The sequence below is a fragment of the Alosa sapidissima genome, chromosome 1 (assembly GCF_018492685.1).
Source record: "Alosa sapidissima isolate fAloSap1 chromosome 1, fAloSap1.pri, whole genome shotgun sequence".
Classification (NCBI taxonomy): Eukaryota; Metazoa; Chordata; class Actinopteri; order Clupeiformes; family Clupeidae; genus Alosa; species Alosa sapidissima.
In genome coordinates, this window is record NC_055957.1 from 26,809,935 (window position 1) to 26,832,749 (window position 22,815).

The following is a 22,815-nucleotide window of genomic DNA, read 5'->3' on the forward strand; positions in this document are numbered from 1 at the left end:
ACATTTTGTTTAATTTATTTCTTTACTTTATACATTTCTTGAATTATCTACCTATCTATCTATCTATCTTTAAATTAAATGGAAAAAGAGTAGGGTGACTAAACATGTGAATAAACATAAGCAGTGATTAGTGAAAAATAGTTTGTTCACGTTGTCTTATAATCTAAGTGCTCAAGGAAATAACAGGACTCGGGATTAGATGCAGAAGGCTCTTTAATTAATCACAAAGTTAGGGCCAAACAGATTCCATTTCTATAAACTCCACAGGTAGCTTAACATGTATAAGGTTTATGCCCAAACCTGCGCCCCATAAAGCTTTAGTTACTATAGTCTCCAGTGTAAAAGCAGCATCACATAGAGAAAGTGCACTTACATCAGACTTCACATCTCATTAGAGCCCACATACAATAAGCTTGTTTTTGTGTTTTATGATCCAATCAAGAGGCCTACCTTGGTCCCAGCCAAACAATCCCACAGTCAAGTACATTAAAACTCATCAACTATGCAGGCTTAAAATAAATCTAAATAAAGCTTACAGACATAAAATTAAAAAGAAAATCACTTTTTGTTTCATGGGAGAATGTTTTGTTTGCTAAAGTATTATTACACTTAAGCTACTACAAAAACCTACTCTCTTGTTTGAAAGTACATATTTGCAATTATTGCTTAAAACTGTAAACACTGTACGGCAGCTGAATGTGTATTACATAAAATGTTAGCTTTAAACTCCCAGAGAAACACCACACATCACATTAAAAATCATAAAACAATTGTAAAAGAGGCACACTCAAAACTTCAAGTATTACTGCAAGCAAGCAGAAAATAATGCTTGAGAATTCTCCTCAAGTGAGCAAACAGACACACACAGACAAGTGAAAATATATCTATGTTAAAAATCATATCTTGCGGGTGTTTAACCGTAATGTTCTAGGTTAAAAGTGCAAAATTATACTTAACATAGAAAAGAACACTGAAAAAGGCCAACATCAAACAATAATAATTAAAAAAAAATAAACATGAAGAAATGCTTTTGGCTTACAATGAAACCACTACAGAGATCTTTTAAAAGACAAATATTTTCACTCCTCCAAGGAGTCAAATAAACAAAATGAGTTCAGTTTAGTTGAGTATTAACCAATGTAACTGTCACAATTAAAAACAATTGTAATTACAGTCAACCAGTATTTAGTTGCTTTAACTAAAGCTAATTCAGTACTGCATCCCATCCATGCTGTTGAGGGAAAATCCTTTAAAAGTCAGTTCCATTAATAAAAATGTTCAATGCATTAATTGCACAAAAATCAGGCCTTCTCTGGCACTATAAATACACGTCTACGGTTATTTGATGATCTGAAATAAGGATTTAAAGATCTTGCAAGTAAATAAAAAAATCACTACAAAATGTGACTCTCAAATTTTCTCATGTCAAAAAAACCCAAAAGTGTACACCATTTTGATGAGTGTGAGGGGTGGTGTGTGTGTGTGTGTGTGTGTGTGTGTGTGTGTGTGTGAGGGGTGGTGTGTGTGTGTGTGTGAGGGGTGGTGTGTGTGTGTGTGTGTGTGTGAGGGGTGGTGTGTGTGTGTGTGTGTGTGTGAGGGGTGGTGTGTGTGTGTGTGTGTGTGTGTGGGGTGGTGTGTGTGTGTGTGTGTGTGTGTGTGTGTGTGTGTGTGTGGGGTGGTGTGTGTGTGTGGGGTGGTGTGTGTGTGTGGGGTGGTGGGTGTGGGTGACTCATGGGGCTTGCTCGGGTCTCTTCGTCACAGCACTGTATTTCGTTGGCACTTTGTCCGCCCTCAGCTGAACGTCGATCAGTGTGAATACAGAGAGCTCCTGGATGGGACAAACATCTTGGTTGAGAAACACATAGTACAGACTCACTGTAAGGATGTATTCTACATGATAAATGGCCATCATTTTGGAAAATTGCTTTGTTTATAAACTTGACAAAAATTGTGTCCTTCTATGTTTTACTGTGTGAAGTAATGTTTTCTCCTTTTATCAACATAATGTATTCTTTGAAAGTGCACCTTTAGATGAATATATTTCTCAAACTACAGGTTACAAACACTATCTGATCCAATATATGTGGTCACACAGCATCAAATACACAAAGGAAAAAGCTGTAAAATGTCTTAAAAAAGGTAACCACTAAAAGAAAAATGTAACTGCAGCCACTGACCTGTCGTATGGGGCCCTTCGTCGGGTCCTCTGCTGCCCACACCAAGGTCATCTCCGGGCGCTTCCCCACCTTTCTGTAGTGATGGCTCTCAAGGCCCTCTAGAGCCTGAAACACAAAACACACATTTCACCCAAAAAAGTGGATCCACCGCGCTTCAGCGGCATTTACATCTGGTGCATCAGACGAAGAGCGGACCGTGTAGATATACTAAAAGTAAAAATTCGGAGCAGCACAGATGTAGTAGCTATAAACTTTAATTAAGGTGCACAAAAGGGACTAACGTTTCGATGCTTCATGCACATACACATTTCACCCACTCATTGCATACGCTGCCAAAAGCCATCCTCTGAATCTGATGCCGGCATGACGACACCTGTCTAACAGGTGTGTCCCTGAGCAAGGCACTTGTTTCAGGGGGACTGCTCCTATAGCTAGTTCACTACAAGTAGCTCTGGATGAGAGTGTAAGCGTAAGGGATAAAGTATACAGTGGGTACCCGTTAAGTTTGGACGGGTTCCTTCAGGAATCACGATCCCCATTTTCTCAGCAGAAATGGCACAAACTGCAGTTGACACAAACAACCACAAGGTGTCACTTTGGAGTTCTGCCACTACTATTTTTGATGCGACTTGACTTACTGCTTCCATGATGCAGTTTCCAAGTCAGTAGAACAATCAGAGAAAGCTGAGCCATTACCAAACATATATGATAATACAATAGCGTGAGTTTATATATCTTATACCCTATTTGTCACGGTTACTTATAGATTTGATAGTGTAACGATAAGCGCATAAGAGCATAAGAGACTTTCAGCGGGGGCACGGAAACTTAATTTGATCACGGTAGTTTAAGCTTACACTTGACAAAACATTCTAATATGAAAATGTAGATGCAATTGTTGTAAGATGGTGCAGCTCCTTTAAGAAAGCACCGTGCAAAAAAGTAGACGTGCTGGAGCGAGTCATATTCAAAATGCAAAAAATAACACCGCAGATAAAACCAATTATCCTCATTCATTGCAACCGCAGCATGCCTGCTTGCCGACGTTTAAACAAAAAAGATATCAAAGCACCTTTTGCGTTTGAATGTAACACGAAAAAATGTTTAAACAGCTGGACAAATGATTTAGCTAATTGATTATAGCCTGTACACCAGCAATTGTTGATCATTTGGAAAAAGATCCTTTGTCATATGAATGCTGTCATTTTGTTAACATTACTGTTAAGGAGATGCTGTAGGCAAAGGCTATATTTCAACCTCGTTAGTGTCAGAACTATTCACAAGGTTTCTGGGCAGCATTTTTATGTTCTGTTAGCAAGCGAACTTCTCATGACTACCGACAAAGTAGCCTACTGCCAGCTGACTAAGCTCTCATTTTAAAACATTACTGAGAGACAGGCACTATACAATCAAGAAATCTTGCCACTGAATCCAAAACTATGTTTAACATTATGTACAAAGCTTAGGCTACAGTGGATTAGCATGTTGCAGGGGCTGCTAAAAACAGAGAAACGCACTGAAAACTCGGCCAATCACAGCCCTTGCTGTCGAATGCGCCGTCCGGTTCGACCGTTGAACGCCACAGCGGACTATGCTGCCCCCAAGCGGCTGCAGTTGTACTTACATGTCACCCAGCTGCGTGAATCACCATTATCGTGAATGAAGTGTCAATTTTTAACGGGGACCCTCTGTAGAACGGCAGTCATTATTGGGAAAATAAGTCCTGACAGGGCGAACCGGACCCCACGCACCAGCGGAGGTGTCTTGCTTCGCCCTGAAGGGACTTATTTTCCCAACAATGACCGGCGTTCTATACATTATCCCGCTTATTATACGGCTACTTGCCAAAACGAAAAAATAAACTCCACGATATGTCTCTTCACATTTATTTGTTACCGTTTCGTTGTGGCTTTGCTGAGAATAGGGATGTAACGGTATGAAAATGTAACCTCACGGTTATAGTGACCAAAATGATCACGGTTTTCGGTATTATCGCGGTATTTCTAAAAGTGTGTTCAATATGTTCCGAAAGCACTGATAGGCCTACACAAGCTGAAATAGTTTCAAAAAGTGTCCCGTTCACTTTTTCTCCTTATGTTTAATTGGCTATGTGCTTATAGCTTAACTTACCCTACCATAACTTGGAGTTTGCTATTTCTGTTATTTGGATGCAATGAGTGAGACCAAAGTAAGCGTTCAAAATAAAACTTTAGGCTACTGTATTCTCCTCATACCGTGAGTGGAATGGATTTAATGTGGACACAAACATAAAAAGACACAGAGTGGCTACATGATACAGTGCACGTTTTGTGGTGAAAACGTTCCGCCTTTTAAAATCAGGTATAGCCTAATCCGAATCGTAGTTAAAACCATCAATTAGACAACAGAATCAGTAGGGTACCAGTTTTGTTCCATTGTACCAGGCCTACTGTATGTCAAAAGCAGGCTCGGATGAAGCTGGGAAGGATTAAACACACGGTTTCCACACCGCGGTAATCAAGAGTGATAATCATGATATTTGAAATGAAAACGGTAATTATCATCATCAACATTTTTATCACGGTTTACCATTATACCGGTAATCGTTACATGCCTAGCTGAGAAACAAAAAGTTCGCAACACACGCTGAACTTGAATCAAACATTCTTTAGAACACAGCTGATCAACCGTCTGCCTTCACTTTTGAATGGAAATCCGTTGCCATTATCAGCGGTCATTATTCAGAGATTCTTAGACGATGACCGGTAGAACTTTGGGAATTCCCATTCAAGTCAATGGAGCGTTCTACTTGCATTGTGAAGAGCCATATAATAAGTAAGGGATAATGGCCGACGAGGTGGAAAGTTGATAAGTCACAGCTGAGCGGACTAACTCAGGCGTTGTCAAGCAACATCATAATTTTATAGGTGTAGTATATCACTTTTTAAACGAAACCCTTTTCCACCTAGACCATGGTATAACAACAGATAATGTAATGTGGGTGCTGCACCTCAGTGGTGGTTGTCGCCACCTCACCCCCACCCCACCACTCCCCTTAACTGTAAAGTGTGTTGGGTACATGGAAAGGTTCTATATAAATGTAACATGCTGTTTATGGTAATGTGTGCTGCTGACTTACATTGCAGTAGATCCTTTTCTGCACCCCATAACGAAGAACCAGCACATCAAAGGACTGGTCAAGCATTCCCATCACCATGGCCTCAGACTCCAAAGGACCACTCTCCTACCAGAGGGACAGAGGATTAGAGGACACTGTGTGTGTCTGTGTATTCGTAGGTGTGTGTGCATTTGTGTGAATGTGCATGTGTGTGTGTGTGTGTGTGTAACAAATTACCTTAACAAAGACACTGAAGAAGAGCTCGCTGCTTAGCTCCTGAACCCTCTTTGAGGCAGTCTTCTTGTCGTTGCAGTGAGTTGCCTGTTTGTGAACCTCCTCTCCAGTGAGACCCAGACGAGAGCCTGCCCCTGTAAACACACACAGAGGGGCGAGTGAGCAAGTGTGTGTGTGCACAGAGATTGGAGTGATGAGGATGTAAGAGACTGATGAGAGGGTGGGCAGATGGGAAGAGGACTGAGAAGAGAAGATGGAGTGGACAGCAGGGAATAGCAGCAGTGTGGGAATGAAACGCCAGACAGAAGGCCCTCTTTTGAGAAACTCTGCTGAGAAACCTTTTACTAGTCAGCTTCAGTCTGGCTATGTTCCCTTCTGATCTGGCCAATTCTACCCATCTCTCTGAGGAACCTTTTTTGTGCAGCAGTACACATGCATCTTTAGTTATTCACCTGCTGTTCTGGCGCTCACACTAGGGAGTGGCCCCATTCCATTCATGTACACAGATTCAGCCACAGTTCTCCAATTTCAAGAGACGTCTGTGACGGAGTCTGTTTACATGATTGGAAACAAACTGATCAAGAATTCAAATCTCAGAACATTAGCATGATGAACAATAGTGAAAACACAATTTGTGCAATCCTCACAGAAATATCAAATTATTGCTGCCCCGTTTTCACCAAGTTCCACGTTTGGCAGACACTCATGTGGGGGGAGTATCGCAGACAACAGGGACCAATGGCTCTCCTAACCTGATCGGTTAGAGCAAGGGTGATGAAACAGCACAATTTGATGAGCAATGTGATGAGTAATGTTGTTCGGGCACTTTCCCATTCCATCATCAGTCGGCAGCTTACAGCGCCCATCCAATAAGAACACTATGAACCGGTTCTAAGATTGTTTTGCAACATTGCTCACAAAGTTGTGCCATGTATCATCATCACCTTAAATGGTGTCTAAACAGACTCACCGATAGATGCCGCTAGAAGCCGATGGACAATGACATCAGCGTAGCGTCTGATGGGCGATGTGAAGTGAGTGTACAAGGGCACATTCAGCGCGTAGTGGCGAAAGAGGGTCTCGTCCTTCAGCACGCCCGTGCAAAAATACACCGCCATCTGAAGAGGTGGCAGAGAACACAGAACGCTTTCTCAGTAAGCGGAGTACTTTCACATTTACTGTCACTGAATGGCGGAGTACACATTTGACTTTGAATGTCATGTTTAAGTTTCAAAACATTTTTACGTGTCATAAGAGAAAGGGTAGAACATGAGGGTGGAGTACACATTCGTAGCTAACACAACTATGCAGCTGATGTATTGTGCTCTTTAAAACCATTCAAATAAATAAATTAACAAAACTAGTGCCATTTTATTCAATGGTTATGGTAATGCATAGTTAACAAAATGTCAACTGACATTTTTTTTAAGCTTTAGGATCTGCAGTCAACAACTATTTCCTATTGAACAAACCCAGCTACACAGGTTTAAGAACACAAGGTGAGGCAGTAACCAAGCTCTAACCTGCATAGGTCTGGAGCACATATTTGTGAGGACTTCTTTCCTGGCGCTGGTGTACTCGTCGTTGCCCAGGGTCTCGTGCAGACTATTCTGTTCAGACAACACAGAGACAAGCATGGAGACAAACCTGGTAGCGCACTGCAAAAACTACCGCAAATACAGGACACAGAACTGCCAAACATGCCCCTTCAACAATCTCTATGCCTCGTACTAAAGATGTACGCCAGGGCAATGTTTCTGTGGAGGCAATATTTTGTTTTACAGTGAATCAAAGCTATTGGACATGCTAAGCCTCACGTTTCCTGTGTCCCGTATCACTGCCATGATGTGCAAAATAGTTCCACCAAATGTACCAGTGCACTGCTTACTGACTGTCAGTAATGGCAGAAATGGTGTACACAGGACAGGCTTAAAAAAACAGGACACTGTGTCCACTGTAACTGGACAGCCTGTACAGATTATAGACATACATGCTACAGACGTAAATGTGTACAAGTGGAGGTGCTCACGTGCAGGGCTCCAGCCGAGGAGAAGTCGATGTTCAGACCCATCTGGTCACAGAACTCCTGCAGGTCGTCGATCATCTTGGTCTGGGGGGGAGGGTGCCGTCGGAGGAGGGCCAGCTCAGGGAAGGTGCGGTACAGCTGGTGGGCAGTGGCCATGTTGGCCAAGAGCATGAACTCCTCCACCAGCCTGCAAGACAGGTCATACAATCACATCGGCTGCAAAGAAACAAGCCCATTCTGAGAGTCTTTTGCTTTGGCCAATGTACAAAGTTCAGTGTTTTGACCAATGGTCTAAATTATCAGCAAAGGATCATCACTTTATGATATTAAAACAGATTGCTTATTTGCAGCTTATAAAAAGAAGCACATGAAATGACAAATGTGCCATGTTTTTTTGTTTTTTGCACCACACTGCATCTTTAATCAGGAAGGCCTGTGACTCACTTGTTGCTGTCCCTGTACTGGTAGATGTAACAGCCCTGGGGCATCCCAGACTCTCGGTCCAGAGTGAAGGCCAGTTTTAGCTGCAGGACAGACAGGATAGAACATCATCATCATCTCAACAGGCCGTTCTTTATCCTCAGAACAAATCTTTGTGGTGCTGACATAAATGCTCATAGGGCTGTCACTTTACGTTCAAAAATCGACTGCACAATCGATTGGACCAAACAACACAAGTTTCGAAAACTACAATAGGGAATCGATTTTAACCAAATATGTACACTATTAATTTGAAACGAATTAAACAAATAAAAAAAGATAGATGTAACAAAATTCACAAACAAGAATATAAGAATATAAAAGAATTCCGAAGTGCAGTAAGCATTGCGAAAGCTAAAAAGAAAATTCCCACCAATTTACGCACCGGAAACAGCGGTTTCAATCAGCTGCTGTGCTGCTCGCGTTTTGCCAAAAAATGGAGGACAACGCGATCAACCTGTGCGACATGTAGAGAGACGAGTGATAGGCCCTAATAACTTGAGGAGTTCGATGTGGAAGTACTTCGGATTTTTGGTATATCAAACTATGGAGAAGAACAAAGCGGTAGGCTACGCAAACTGTGCAATCGAGTTCTACGTAGGCGAAATTTGTTTGACATTTCTAATCGTAAACACAGACACAGCTACGTTGAAGCCTGCAGTCATGTTTGTCACTGATGTAATGGCAGTCCACTCGGCTTATTGTTTTTCGAGAATGTTGCACTCCTGTTTGTCATTGTGCACGAAACTTCACGCCAATAAATCAGAAATATTGCTGGCTTGCGTCTACAAGCGCCCTCTTTACGTTCGTCCTAATGCCTGTTAGTTGTTTGTGGATTGGCCTATATTTGGCGTTGAAAATGGAAACGTCTTTAGACATAAAAAAATCGATTTTACAATCGATTCAATGAACACTTAGTCTGTGATTAATCTTGTAGTATAGTACACTGGGGAATACAACTGCGTAACCCTCAGAATTCCCCCTCTGTCACTCAATGGGTGAATGGACAGCCAAAAAGACTGTGTTTAAGATACTCCTTCGAATGATCTTGGCCTTGATTTAAACCTGTTCACAACACAGCCAGCAACACTATTATCCTCTCAGCCACATATCCTCTAGATGCTGATCATCTGATCGACATGGACAGGAGCTGACTGTAGGCTAAAAGTAAGACAGCAGAGACAGCAATAACCTCTGTGAGCAGTGATGACACACAGGTGCTCATAGGAGAGGGCCGTGTATATGAGTGATGACAGAAGAAAGCCTGATAAGGGGAAATGTGTTTGTGCGTGCGTGCGTGCTTGCTTTAGGGGAGGGCAGAACTCTGAGAACTCACTCATGTTCATGAAATTGAGCTTGATTAGATGTAGTACTTTCTCGGTTATGACTAAATACTATGTAATGGAACTTTAAGGACTAGGTATGTCAACAGAACATTGGGAATGACACTGTGCTGACAAAATGCCGGACAACAACAGCTGGACAACAACAACCAAGAGGGCCGGCACAGCCTCAAGTTGCAGGATAATGTAGACACTGTGAGGGCTGCAAGGATGACTGACTGGCACTCAGAATCAACAGTGGCGTCAGCTGCCTGCTCACCACCAGGACTACAATCACATCTTTCTTTCACGGTTTCAACGGTTGCAAGCATACAAAAGCAACAGCAACGCATGCAGTGATGCACAAAAGAGCGATCAGGGGAAACACCCAAATTGTACAGCACAAGACACCTTACAGTACGCTGCCCGTTAAGACATTTCAAACGATTCTATGTTTGGCAGACAGCCACGAGAGCTAGGATTCCCAGAAAACAGGGGTCGATTGTTCTCCTGCTCACCTGATCGAGCCGCAGAGCCCCTCCTTCAAAGCGCTGCGCTCTCAGCCGCTTGGCGATTGCGTGCAGGTTCAGCACGGCCTGGTGGATCTCGTCGATGGGGTGCTCCGGGTCGCAGGGTGGAAGCTCCTCAACGGTGAAGAGCTTGTCCGGGGCGTCGATCATGCTCTGGGCGTGGTCGTAGCTCAGCTTGATGCAGGAGCGGATCACAGAGCGACCGAACCACTCGCTCAAGATCTGAGGAGAGAGAACAGAGAAGATCATCGTGGGATTTAAACAGAGGAGTTAGTGTTGAATAATCTTTTACTTTTTTAGATCAGGAGATGAATAAATAAATAAACCAGATACACAACCAATTCCGCGTGGAAGTATATTTGTATTAATGTATTTTGGCAAGTAAATTTTTAACTGCTACAGCAAAATTCCCTGATATTCCATGCCCCAAAAATGATAAAAAAAATCCCCTGACTTTCCAGAATTCCATGATATTCCAGAAATTCCATGACCACTGGGAACCCTGTCCAAAATTCCCAAACTAGGCTAAAGAAAGCACTTTGGGCTTGTCTATCATACAAGATAAAAGACTCAAACACTGGACAGCCTAAGCTCAAACAAGACTTCCTACCTTGCCCTCAGGAGAAAGCTTCCATATGACAGAGAAAGTGAGTCGATCCGTCAGGGGGTTAAGGCTACACAGCTCCTCACATAGAAGACGTGGCAACATAGGAATCACCTGTGTGAGGCAAACATGAAAATATAATCAAACAATAACAAACAATGCCATGGCAATACAGTGTCTAAAATGCACTAATGTCTACATTCATTAATGTACATTCATGTCTGCTTGGAAAACAGAACTTCTGATATGTTGTGAACAGGTAGACAAACAGCCTTTAAGGTTGCTGAGTGAAATAAAGGAACACACACACACATATTCAATTATTGTGACAAGTTTTTAATTGGAAGACTCCTTCACCTAGCCACTCTCATTTACTCTTGAAACTCTGGGATTGACGCAAAAGATGAGTGCCTGGAATTTACCATAGTAAAATAGAACAAACATACACAGCATGTGAAATGTTGAAATAACAAACAAATGAATTACCTTCTGAACCAAATAAACACTCGTAGCTCTTCTACTGGCAATAAAATCCAGTGCATTTCCCTCTTCAACAAAATAACTGACATCTGCAATATGAACTCCAACCTCAAAGTTCCCTGCGTAGAAATGAAAAACGAAATAAACAACAAGGCTACAGAGAAATAACAAATGTCTTACTTTAATATTATAAATAATAGAAAGACAAGTAGAACTGCATACCATCGGGTAGCTGCTTGCAGGACAAGGCATCGTCTAAATCTCTGGCAGTAGCTGGGTCAATTGTGAAAATGCATTCTTTTCTGTATGTAATAAACAGGGAGAGAGGGGTTAGATTACTTCAGTGTTTAGTCTTACCACAAGCATTTACATAATAAATAGGTCTGACAATCCTATGATGAACCCTAACTCCAGTCTAGTTAGACAGTATCATGAACAGTCCAGTTTCCTGTATAGTTCTGGGTGGTGATGGAAGTTTGAATGTGAATGCACCCTCAAAGACACTTATGATGATTTTATTCCTATCAAATTCATTGAATTCAATATGCTATAGAATATTTAGGGGGTGACTAAACTAGGAAAGCCAAGTACTTGGCACTATGAAGACTCTTCACCTTAAATCTCGCCTCCTGGCAATCTCCTCAGGTGGGATGGTCCATGGTAGAGCCTGGGGCAGACAGGCCAGGACGTCATCGGAGAACTCTGAGAAGTCCACGTCATACTCCATGAGGATGCCCTCTGTCTCTGGCTCGATCTCTCCCGCCTGACCCAGGGTCTTGGCGAGGCGCCTACACACAAATGTGCACAAAGAGTTTAAAAACGAATAATGTTTTTTTGTCGGTAAAAACAAAACACTTACTGTATAGTGAAAACAACCTCCACTGCCTTTAGTTCTAGCTCAAACCTTCACCTACCCCTCAGCAAAGTTGTTATCTGCTGGCCAGTGAGTGATCCGACAGACAAACAGCGTGTTTGCATAGTCCCCTGGACGGGACACGAAGTCTGCCGGACAGTCCGCAAGCGGAACGTTCACTCGTGGGACACGATGGTCCACAGGGGCGAACATGGCAAAGTTCTTATCCGGGAGAAACTTGATGAAGCCTGACGCTGCCCGAGAGTGTTTCTGCTCCACGATGTAAACCACCTAGAACACACACAACAAAGACAGTGCCAATGCACAGAAAAGTATTTCTGAGGTTTATTTTCCTGTCCATGGCTAAAGATGGAATGACCGGTGGGGGACAGTATAGTTTCCTGGACACGGCATGCATGCGGTCATTACATGGTGCGGACTCACTGCACCACATGTCCACAACAGCAAAACTGGTACACTTTGGAGACACAAATGCACACATATATGCATCCGCGTTATGGGTACACAGACATTTGGACTGTGCTATACTTCAGCCGATTTGCTGATGGCTCTAAGGGCTTAAGTGTAACTGAAGGACTGGCAGTTGGTCATGGGAAAGTCTCTGAATAATGCTTGAGGTGTACCTTGATATATCTATTTTTGTCTCTGGTACTGATTTGTCTTAACAGATCATGAGTATGGAAGAGGGTGGTGTCTGGGATACCACCTTTGAGCCTTCTGGAAGTGGCATGGACCTAATTCAACGAAACACTAACGAAGGAAGGTGCCAACTTCACAATCCCAGTCAAACACTAATGGTGCATCATCAATATAGTAGATGTTGTGCCCTCTGATGTGTTATAACACTTAAGGGTAGGTTAGTGTTGGACATCAGTACATGCATGTGAGGTTTGCCAATGTAGTTTGGTCCCCAACCAATAGTGCACATAATTTAACATCTTGGCATGACAAAGCTACCATCCCCTTTACTCAGTCTTACAGAAAAAATGCTTAAGAAACATAAAGTTTAATTTAAAGTATTCATTTAACAAGTATTCCATTTTTGTTCTGAAGAACAAGGAAAGTTTAGACCGCTATAAATATTGGGCTTACCTTCCCTGTCCTCTGAAGCACTCGCTCAGTAGAGGCCCGTGAGTTACAGTCATGGTCAGCTTTTTGTGGGGTATCTGGAGCTACACACATTCATTCAGAATTAGTTTGCATAAGTATGTCAAGATGCAGCATACATATAGTATATCTGACAGACAAAGTAAAGAATACATGGCCAGCCAAGATTTACACTAAATGATGAATGCCTTTTAGGTATTATGATATTTTGATGACAAACCAAAGTAAAAACAGGCTAGATCCCCCCACACAAAATATCCCTACATCACAATCTTGGGATAAATCTACCTGGTATGGTTACATGGTATCTAAAACTATTTGAGCACTCATATGCCGCAGAAGTGGCCTAAGTGCATCCAGCATTAATGTTTAAACCACATGTCTCTGTGAGCACAGGATGAAGGTGGAAAGACACCTTTTCCTTGAAGACTGATGTTACGAACACCCTGAGCCAAACCGTCTTCATCACCACTGTACTGAGCTTCTACAATGACATCAGGGGTGGGGGAGGGCTCTGTTGTTTTGAGCTTCAATGGTGTCTGTCCAAGAGCACTTTGGGAAGTATTCAGTCCTTCAACATCTGCTTCTGACTTTAACACCTACATAGCAAGACCGCAGCGTCAATTTAAAATCCTCAGAAACATATTATTATTCCAATAACAAGTCCATGTAATATAAATTTCATATATTTCATTAATCTTCTACACCAAGAATAAAAGAAGTGTGAGACTGCCTTTAAAGCAGAAATCCGGTGATTTTTCACGTAGATTAGCAACACAAGCTAGGTAAAACCGATTGTTTACAGGTTTTTTTTTTTTTTGTCATACCGAAAGTACTCAGTGACCATGAGAAACGGAGATCTGTGTGAAAAATCGCCGGATTTCTGCTTTAAAGGCAGAGATGAGAAATTACCTTCCACTGTTCAGGGGGGAGAACCTGCACCACTACCACATCTCCAGTCAGTGCCCTGTTGCGAGACACAACTCCATCCAGAAATATATCTGCTGTGCCATCCTGTAGCATGGTAGATTCCAGTTAGTCACCACTTACCGACTGGATATTTTCAATATCAGGGTAAGCCCTTTGTTTCACAAGGTATAAAAATTATACCTTGAAATATCATTATTCATGAATCTATTTGTTTGTTTAATCTACATCCACTGAGGGATTAAAAATGTTTCATGGTAAATGGTCATTCTTAGATATTCTTGGTATACTTGTTATAGGTGTGTTGGAGTTGACATCTGAAAGAAATTTAGTTATTCGCCATAATGTTAAATATTTGTATACAATATGTGTAGTGTTTATTATTGTTCCTTGCCTTTGATCGGTTATGTAAGACTGGTTAGGTAAGTTGCATCATTATATACTGTAGTGTACTATTTATAGCATATATAGTTTATATATGTGTTGGGAGTGGACAAAAACTGTCTGACTGAAAACAACAATACAAGTTTTACAACTATAGCAGTTTTTATGATATTCAAATTTGTGGAAATTTTGTTGTTGGACTATTACTTAGTTTGATGCATATCTGAAGTTTCCTTATTATTGCTAAATATTTTCAACCCGGTCAGTTATATTTCTGATTTCAAATTCCCATGATTTCCGTTAAACTTATGATTATTCTGTGCTTTATTTGACATCACAATTATAATTACAGAATGCCCTAGTGTGGTCCTGTTTTCTGCCTTTCTTCATCATTCTTCATCACAGGATGAAAATGACTGGAAAATGCGTTTTGCACCAACAAATGCTTTTAATCTGGTTGTTTTTTCCCCCTTATGAGCCGGTAAGTCTCCAGACAAGTATTCAATAAAATCGCATATTTTGAGGTAGACATGTTTGCAGATAATGTCAAACGCTTATCCTGATTGTGAAACTATCTGAATACACTTTAACAAAACATACATCTGTAGTAACAAACTATAGACACACAAATGCAGGGGAGTCTCAAAAAAACATTTTGGAGAAATACTCACTGGAGATGGAACAAATGCCTCTTGGAATTTTCTAGGGTTGATTCTTAGTGACCCCTAAATAAGAAAAAAAAAATTATCAATTGGTTATAAATATGCACTTGCAAACAAAATATAACTACTTATGTAGAAAAGAATGCACCTGAATGAGTTCTCCTCTTTTCAAGCCAGATGAAACATCATGAACACTCATGTATTCTTCGAAAACCCTCTTTTTTGATCCTCTTCCTCCCCTAGTCTTTTTAGCTTTTTCATTAGAACACATATTTGACCCTAAAACGCAAAGAAGTAAACACAAGTTATGACTTAATCAATGTATAACAGGTACAACACATTCTGTAACAGGCCTATGTTAAAATGAAGGCATTTCATTTCTCAACCTCACCCCAAAAACACCAGCCCCAAAAACTAAGTGAATACTGTTGTATCTAAACAACATTACCTTGTGGTTTCTGGTTTTTAAGAGGGGTTGTAATGTTTGCTTCACACCCCCAATCATTCTCTGAACCGAGAGCTGCATCCAGCTTATTCTCTGCATTAGCCTTAGAGGCACTCTTTTTCTTTGCCTTTTTCTTGCTCTGGTCCTTTCTGGTCTTTGCGTCATTTTCAAGAGGCTGCTGAGAGTTACATTTTGAGCCCAAAGCTGTGTCTTCCTCTGTATTATGCCTCTGTGAGCTTCCTTTGTGATTCAAGACTTCACCTTTCTGCTTGCTCCCTTGGTGATTGCCTTCATCTAAATCTACGATTCCATCTAGATTGGACATCGCATCTCTCCAGTTTTCGTGGTTATGCTTTCTGTCTACAGGGGACTGCTCTTGTCTGATAGATTTCTCCAAACATTTTCCCTTTTTGTTCTGACGTACTGAGGTGTCACTTGAATCTGCACACTCAATAAAAGGTGGTCCTCGTGTCCTCCTGTTTTTATCACCTGGAAAGCACGCGGGTGGATGTTGCGGACCGGTCTCATCATCGTGTATCAGTGATGTTGGCTGAGAAAACTGTTCCAGGTAAGATCGGAATTTGATGCTTTGGTGTTGACTGAGCAGCCTGGCATAGGCATCTTTTTGAGACGGTATGGGATGTTGATCGCGTTTCGCTTCTCGGGAGCGCGCGGAGGATCTCCCTTTCATAGATTCCATTATATTCGCTTATAAAACCTGGAAATATACAGCAGTCAAGTTTACCATGACCATCAGACGGTGACAACTTTATAACCTTACACAAGAACACTACTAGGGATAGCATGACCTCTAAGTCCAGTCATTACTAGTCAAATGACTAGCGTTAATGTTAACGTAACAGACAAATTGTCACTACTTAACGATAACAGACAAGTGTAACGTTAAAAAGTTAAAGAGAAAGCAGGATGACCGGTGCCATTAGGTAACGTTAACCTAATGCTGCTAACGTTAACGTTACCGATAGCAACACACGATTGTTCGGTTAGCTAACGAACCATCATATCGATAGCCATCGTGAAAATAACCTGTACACGGGTTTCATTGACTTAATTTACCACTTTTAACGGGCATGATATTGTAATGCTCGCACATATGCAACTATGACTTGCCTGGTCGATGACTAACGCCAACTTGTATTTCAGTTTGTAGCGCAGCTCTCGATAACAAACCTGCTCTTCCGGGGGAGAGGTCATTCAGAAGCGTTGCATGCTGGGACTCAGAGTTTTTATACGCCGTCTCACCCTTCTTTTACTGTCTATGCGTCTCACCTGTCTGTGCTTGATGACCGTAAAGATACTTTAGTTTAACAAAGAGTTGATGTAGTATAACTAGTAGACTAGCCTACATTATGAGGGAGTGATCCATTTGTGTTATTTACACTGTTGATCTGTCAACCAATAAATTAAATGGAGGTTGAAATGTAGAAATGATGTGTAGCCTATAGCTGCAGGAAAGTGGCACAATTAAGACAGTATAGTCATAAAGTGGCTGTGGTATGAGAATGAGCAACGGTGCCATGTATGAGCAGATGCATTTTAAATGCAGAGGGTTCAACTAACTCCCCCATTATGGATGGTATGATATTCATATTAATTATTGTATTATTAACTAATATCTAAATGTTCTGACTTTTGTTCCTGTGAATTGACTTATGTTCCTGAATAAGAAATATAGAGCAGAAATAGGAGGCAATATTCCCTAACCAATTAGAAACAGCACTATCTGCTGGTAAAGGTAAAAGAGAAATGGCTGATTTTCTGACTGTCATGACATTACACATGACACAAGTATTTTATTACCTGATTGACATCCTGGGTAAAGCCAGAGGAACCTGTTGAATAAATTTGAATTTACTCCGCAGATCTGTCTGGAGATCCCGCCATTGAAGCTGACAAATCACCAAAAACCCAGGAACCAGTCACAACCAGCATGGGGCGGCATTATATTAAGACAGACAGAGGAGTATAGTAGTGCTGTTCAACACAACCAATGGCTGCACTGAAGGCATCAGTGATATATGATATAGATTTTTCTTTGAAATTGAGTAAACAACTGCATTTAAAACAAAGATGCATTTGCTACAGTATACTTCTGAAAAGACTGGGTTTAAGTTTAATTTCTACATTACACCCCTTGGAAGTGAAACTGGAAGTGAATTAAGATTACACTGATTTGTAAAAATGCTCTTATATCAGTGGTTCTTCCCAAAAACCAAGGCCTCTCTGAGAAACCACTTCATTTGAACATGAAAGTTTAAACAGACATCAAGTGGATGGACCCCTGTGCTTAATAGACCAAAGCATGAGAATAGAGATGAGAAAGAGAGGTCACATGCAGGCAGAAGAGATGGAGGCTTTTTTGTTGTTAACGTGTTAACTAGCCCTTTTCTTGATTTATTACCCAGGTTATGTTGCTGATCGAGTCATAAATGACCACAACATGGAAGAGGTAAGAATTAGCTGGTACAAAGACAAAGACATTTTATGTGAGAGTAAGGTATTTGTGTTTTTTTTTTTCTTTCAATTTATGAGTATGGTGTTTGTGTCTGGTTTCCCTAATGTATTTGTGCTAATTTCACATCTTGAGCCTGTTTCTGTTTATCTGGTTGTTTTGCCTCATGCCGCCCTTGAATTAATCAGTGCCTCACCAGTGCCACCCTTGTTGAAAATGTCTAGAATCGCCACTGTACTCAAGGATTTGTCTCATCTGCGATCTGCAAAAAAGCAATTTACAGCAAAGTTGTCACTATATGCTATTCAGCATACTCCGGTCTAAACTGCAGCATTTGATGTCGTTTTGATCCCAACGAAAATGTACACTTGTTATCATCTAAAAATAGTCCCTAGGTTGTTGTTAGACCGGAGTTTCTCTATCTGCTGACAGTGCATTGTTTATTTACTGTCTTATATATGCTTTCACACTTCCTCTTGTGCTTACGTCAACATTAAATTACCTGGGGAATGTTCAGATAAAATATCTCCCATCTGATTAAATGCTTACCCTTTATATTTGAAATTTACCAAGGGCATGGACTAAGACTTTCCATACTGGAGTGTTGGTAATTGAAATAGGAATTCAGATAGTAAAAGTTAAATAAATGTATTTATTGTTTGAAAAACAGTAGTTTATACAGTGTAACAGAGTAATATAAAAAGACATGTGTAGAATCACAATTTCTGACATTTCAATGTGAAATTGTAAAAAAATTTTGGGACATCCATGCAACAGAAAATCTATTGACTACCATTGTTCTTTGTTTTCAGCACTTGGACCTGTGCCCTGAAAAAAAAATCAAAATAAGAACAATGTCATGTTTTATCTCATTAAGTTTTATCTGACAACTCAAGGGTCAACATAAAGTGGTCACTAAACCCAAACTAAAACATATGCTCGCTATTGGAGTTCATTAGAGGCACAGGAGAACAGAGTGTGTGTGCTGATTTGGCTACATAAAGTCAATAAAGGAGGAATTTAACCTTGGTGGTTGGACAGGTGAAACAGGCTAATTCTCTGTACATGACTCAGGCACTCCAATATTGAGTTTTAGATGGCATTGAAATACTGTTCCTGTAAAGCTAATGATGCACAGGATAACTATGAGCAATGTTGCTGGGCAATGTTGAAATTGTTGTGAAGAACATTAATTGTCAATAGGCAAATGTACATTGTCACACTGTGAGAACCAGTTATGTGGTTGCCCAGCAACACTGCTCAAAGTGTTGCCTCATGTATCATCACCTTAAGACAATGGGAGATGCTTACCTTAGCTTGTCGATGGCGTTAGACACCCACAGTAGTCCAGGATCCACACAGATATTGCGTTTTGGAGTGTGCAGACTGAAAAATATAAACACAACATGTAATCCGTAAGAATGTTGCCAGATGTATACATAATCTCATGGGTGTTGCAACCGTGGGGTATGTGGGTGTTATAGCACCCCCACTTTCACTGCACAATCTCTTTAACACAAGTTATATTAATGTTGTTATATTAATGTCATACTTACATCACTGCGTTGATATTGCATTTTCCTTGATTGGTCTGGATAGTAAATCCTCTGATATGTTTCATAGGTACTATGCTACTGGAGTACATTGTGCAGCAGGCTGAAAATAAAATGTAATAACATTATATAATATGATCTCATACATTATAATGCTTACATAGTTAGTGTTACTCATTAGCCAGTTGAGAAAACAACAACAACAACAACAAAACAACAACAGTAATCAAGCAAGACAATGACTTGTCCTCACCTCCTTTGCGGACAGCTGCAACCTCACTGCTGAAGAGCCCCAGGGTGCAAAGCATGATCAGGGCAAGGACAGGAACACAAATCTGGGCCATGTCTTGTGTGGTTGCTGCGCCTTTCTCTTCAGACCTTAAGATCAGGGTATGACTGAGCCATCAACTCCACTCTGCTTTATACCTCATTTTGAAGTGGAAAGTTGACAGGGTCTGTGGGTTTTCCACAGCCGCTGTAATAGTGATGCGCCAAAACTTTCCCCCGCAAGTGCCACCTGACCAGTGAATGAGAAAGAAGAACATGTGGGAAATCCATCGACACTCTGACCCCAAGATACTGTACGGGTTGCCTTAGTATCTCAATGTTAGACTTGTTTGACCACATATTTTAGATAAGAGTTTGTGTGTACTCTCCAGGAATGTGTCTCCAATAAGTTTTTTTTTTATTATTGAAAAACAATCATTCACAATTAAATATATTACTTTAGGCTCACTTATATTGCCGGCACAGCACCATGTCATGCAGGGAATCACAGAAGTAATTGTGATTGTAAAACCTTATTGAAGAGAGTGATAATTCATCTATCTATCTATCTATCTATCTATCTATCTATCTGCTTCAGTATCTTGCTGTAGTATTTAAATCAACTGTTGAATTGAATGTTCTGTTATATTATGTTATAGCATAATGAATAGCTATTCTAATCATGTGAACTGTGAAATATTACACAACAGCAATAGCATTGCAGTTTCTCCACACATATTTCTGAATAGATTTCTACAGTATATATCATATAATTTCATATCTCCGAGTCTGCATGCATATTCCAGCTGGTTTCTCTAAGTAATAATGTGAGTCTGTGTGTGCATGTTTACCATGTATGCTATCGTGTATGCTATTTGAATAAATAGTTCCATGAAGTGATAGTTCCTTTTTTAAGATCACCATAGTGCCCATGACATTCAAATTTTCACACAGTAAAAGACAGGTCTGTTTTTAAAGTTTTATTTCCTCCTCTGGTCATCACAGAACTACCCCCCCCCCCCACCCCCACCCCCGGAGGTACAGTAAAACACAATCAACTCTTTCAAATCAGTTGAAAAAAACCTTATTAAATATAAAGACATAAAGGTCTTGATGGTGACATTATATAGAGGTAAAGTGTATTTTTAAAAAAGTTTTTTTTGTCTACACAGTCTTTTGGTCCCAGCACCTTTGTCCTGGAAGGACATAAGAAACTTGCAGATTATATGAACAGTGATTTGAAAAGCATTGCATCATTATCATGTTTCCAAAATCGTTTCAGTGGTTCATCAACTCGTAACAGGATGAACGGCACGTACTTCTGCATTTGCTTCGTGACCCTCTAACGGATAACCGCACTATGCAAGTTTGCCATGATCGGGTAGCGGATCTGTAGTTCGATGGAATGAGCTGTGCTGGATAAACAAAGAGCGTGTGTACGACAGAGCGTTGCTTTAAGATACAAAGATTATATACATCCCAGTCTTTTGATAATTTCAGTCATCCAGTCTTTGGGATCAGCACAAATCCATTTGTTTCTGTGCAGTCTAGATTGGAAACAAAACATAGTCTTCTATGGTGAATATCACAACAGAATAAAGACTTGGGCTTCTGGTTTTAAGTTTTGTTCCTGTGTTTTATACTTCAGGTGCACGGATTTTGGACATTAAAAAGAAAGAAACCAAAGGCAGTTATAATACATTTATGTTTTATGTTATTATCACGATAAAGAGAATAATGTAACAACACACATGTAACTTTGCACAGTGGCCTTCAGACAAAGCCTCTAGAGTAGAAAGTTGATCATCAATCATCGCACTTTCCATAATGGTGGAGTCTGTGACTAATCCTGATACTTTTTGTGTAATACAGTGACTCATTGATTCTCATGTTCCTCTAGATGTCCCTTCCCATGGCGGTCATGGTTGTGCACTTAAAAAAAAAGCTGTGTTCATACTGTCCTGGCTGTGGGGAGTGTGGGGGTTGAGCTGTGGTGCAAGCGGTCCTTTCCCGATCCCAACCCATCTTTCTCTCCCAACTGACGCCCTCCTGTCCGAGGGGAGGAAAAAGGCCCAAAAGTATACTTTAATATACGTTCACTTAATATACTTTAAATAGTTCTGGCTGTGGCTGTATACATGGAAAACAAATATAGAGACTAGAGAGCCATTAGAGCCATTAGAGCCATTAACATTTTTTATGTAGGCCTACTACTTACATATAGGCTACCTGTTGCCTCAGGAGCACTGAAGAGAGATATTTTTATTGTCTGTTCAGATCAAATATAGAATGGCGAACCTTTTGCCAGAATTGAGGACACTGCATTTGCAGGGGGGGACAATGTAAGTAAATCTACTTTGTCACTACTTTGTCACATTTTTGAGAATGTACTTTACTTGAATATTAATATTTTTGGAACCTTGTGACTCCACTACTTGAAAGACACATACTGTACTTTTGACTATTTTGTATTGTATTGTATTGAAAATGTTTTAGATTTGTGAACAGAGAATGGATTAAACAAGTTAAAGTGTACTGGTATTGCATCCATTTTAACAGTTGCAAAGTTTAAAATTGATGAAATGTGGAACTAAAGGACTGTTCAGTAGTGACCAACCAAAGGATGTACACCCTATTATTGACTAAATAAGCATTGCATTACAATATATTAAAAATACTTTTAATATTTTTTAAAAGCAAGTTCTGTATCTCAACATAAGTAAAAATGTGACTTAGCAACTTTCACTTATATTGGAGTAATAGACAGGGTGTATCTTGACATAAGTTAAATCATTGTGTACTGCGTCCACCTCTGCATTAAAGGTCAAATGATGGAGTTATTATGACAGTTTGGGAGTAGGTTTCAAGACTGATGCTCAAAGAAAAGATGAAATAGATTGTGGGTGTACCATGAAACGTGAGGTGAGATGTTTTACTGTTTATTTATCATGTTTTACATTTTAGTTTATCATAAAACGAAATGCCACTTGCCATGTTCAATGCAAGTGACGTAAACACTTATCATATAAGACAATGCTCTGGAAAGGATGTCCCATTTCTACGTATTTTTTCTAGGTCACTAGAACATGTCTTGGCTTGTCATTTGTCTTGGGGTGAATATCAAAAGGAGTAACTGAGTCTTCTTAACCACTAAAGAGGTCATGAGCCCAAAT

The 22,815-nt window shown here is 40.4% G+C and overlaps 2 protein-coding genes across 4 annotated transcripts; both read right to left on the bottom strand.

The window, feature by feature from the left end:
* Positions 1-1,607: 1,607 nt before the first annotated feature.
* dis3l2 (DIS3 like 3'-5' exoribonuclease 2) lies at positions 1,608-16,560 on the bottom strand. 3 transcript variants are annotated; one of them, XM_042102664.1, is made up of 22 exons: positions 16,481-16,560; positions 15,353-16,067; positions 15,053-15,183; positions 14,914-14,967; positions 13,844-13,945; positions 13,347-13,530; positions 12,917-12,996; positions 11,865-12,094; positions 11,565-11,738; positions 11,173-11,252; positions 10,957-11,069; positions 10,477-10,584; positions 9,855-10,088; positions 7,979-8,058; positions 7,538-7,721; positions 7,032-7,118; positions 6,479-6,626; positions 5,512-5,642; positions 5,296-5,400; positions 2,178-2,282; positions 1,729-1,828; positions 1,655-1,672 (listed from the first exon to the last, which is right to left on the bottom strand). In XM_042102664.1, the coding sequence occupies exons 2-21, from the start codon at positions 16,047-16,049 to the stop codon at positions 1,730-1,732; spliced, it is 3,126 nt and encodes a 1,041-aa protein (XP_041958598.1). In that variant the 5' UTR covers positions 16,050-16,067; positions 16,481-16,560; the 3' UTR covers positions 1,655-1,672; position 1,729. The 3 variants fall into 3 exon arrangements, 2 of the variants coding, with proteins under 2 accessions (XP_041958611.1, XP_041958598.1); XM_042102677.1 differs by having other exon boundaries at positions 1,608-1,828; positions 15,839-16,067; XR_006033832.1 differs by lacking the exons at positions 1,655-1,672; positions 1,729-1,828 and having other exon boundaries at positions 2,260-2,282; positions 5,296-5,431; positions 5,476-5,642.
* A 1,894-nt stretch (positions 16,561-18,454) lies between these two features.
* On the bottom strand, positions 18,455-19,830 carry ccl20a.3 (chemokine (C-C motif) ligand 20a, duplicate 3). Its single transcript, XM_042102501.1, has 4 exons — positions 19,629-19,830; positions 19,379-19,478; positions 19,134-19,208; positions 18,455-18,650 (listed from the first exon to the last, which is right to left on the bottom strand). Exons 1-4 carry the CDS (start codon positions 19,717-19,719, stop codon positions 18,605-18,607), a joined length of 312 nt encoding a protein of 103 aa, XP_041958435.1. The 5' UTR covers positions 19,720-19,830; the 3' UTR covers positions 18,455-18,604.
* Positions 19,831-22,815: the final 2,985 nt, after the last annotated feature.

Bases quoted from the DNA above. Each gene is read 5' to 3' on its own strand.
- dis3l2 (XM_042102664.1), bottom strand. From the start codon at position 16,049: ATGGAATCTATGAAAGGGAGATCCTCCGCGCGCTCCCGAGAAGCGAAA. The intron at 5,401-5,511 runs GTAATTTGTTAC...TCCCTCTGGTAG, and splicing joins TCTTCAGTGTCTTTGTTAAG to GAGAGTGGTCCTTTGGAGTC. The intron at 2,283-5,295 runs GTAAGTCAGCAG...TTTGTGTTTCAG, and splicing joins AGAAAAGGATCTACTGCAAT to GCTCTAGAGGGCCTTGAGAG.
- ccl20a.3 (XM_042102501.1), bottom strand. From the start codon at position 19,719: ATGGCCCAGATTTGTGTTCCTGTCCTTGCCCTGATCATGCTTTGCACC. The intron at 19,479-19,628 runs GTGAGGACAAGT...TTTTATTTTCAG, and splicing joins TGCAGCTGTCCGCAAAGGAG to CCTGCTGCACAATGTACTCC. The intron at 18,651-19,133 runs GTAAGCATCTCC...TTTTTTTTTCAG, and splicing joins AACGCCATCGACAAGCTAAG to GGCACAGGTCCAAGTGCTGA.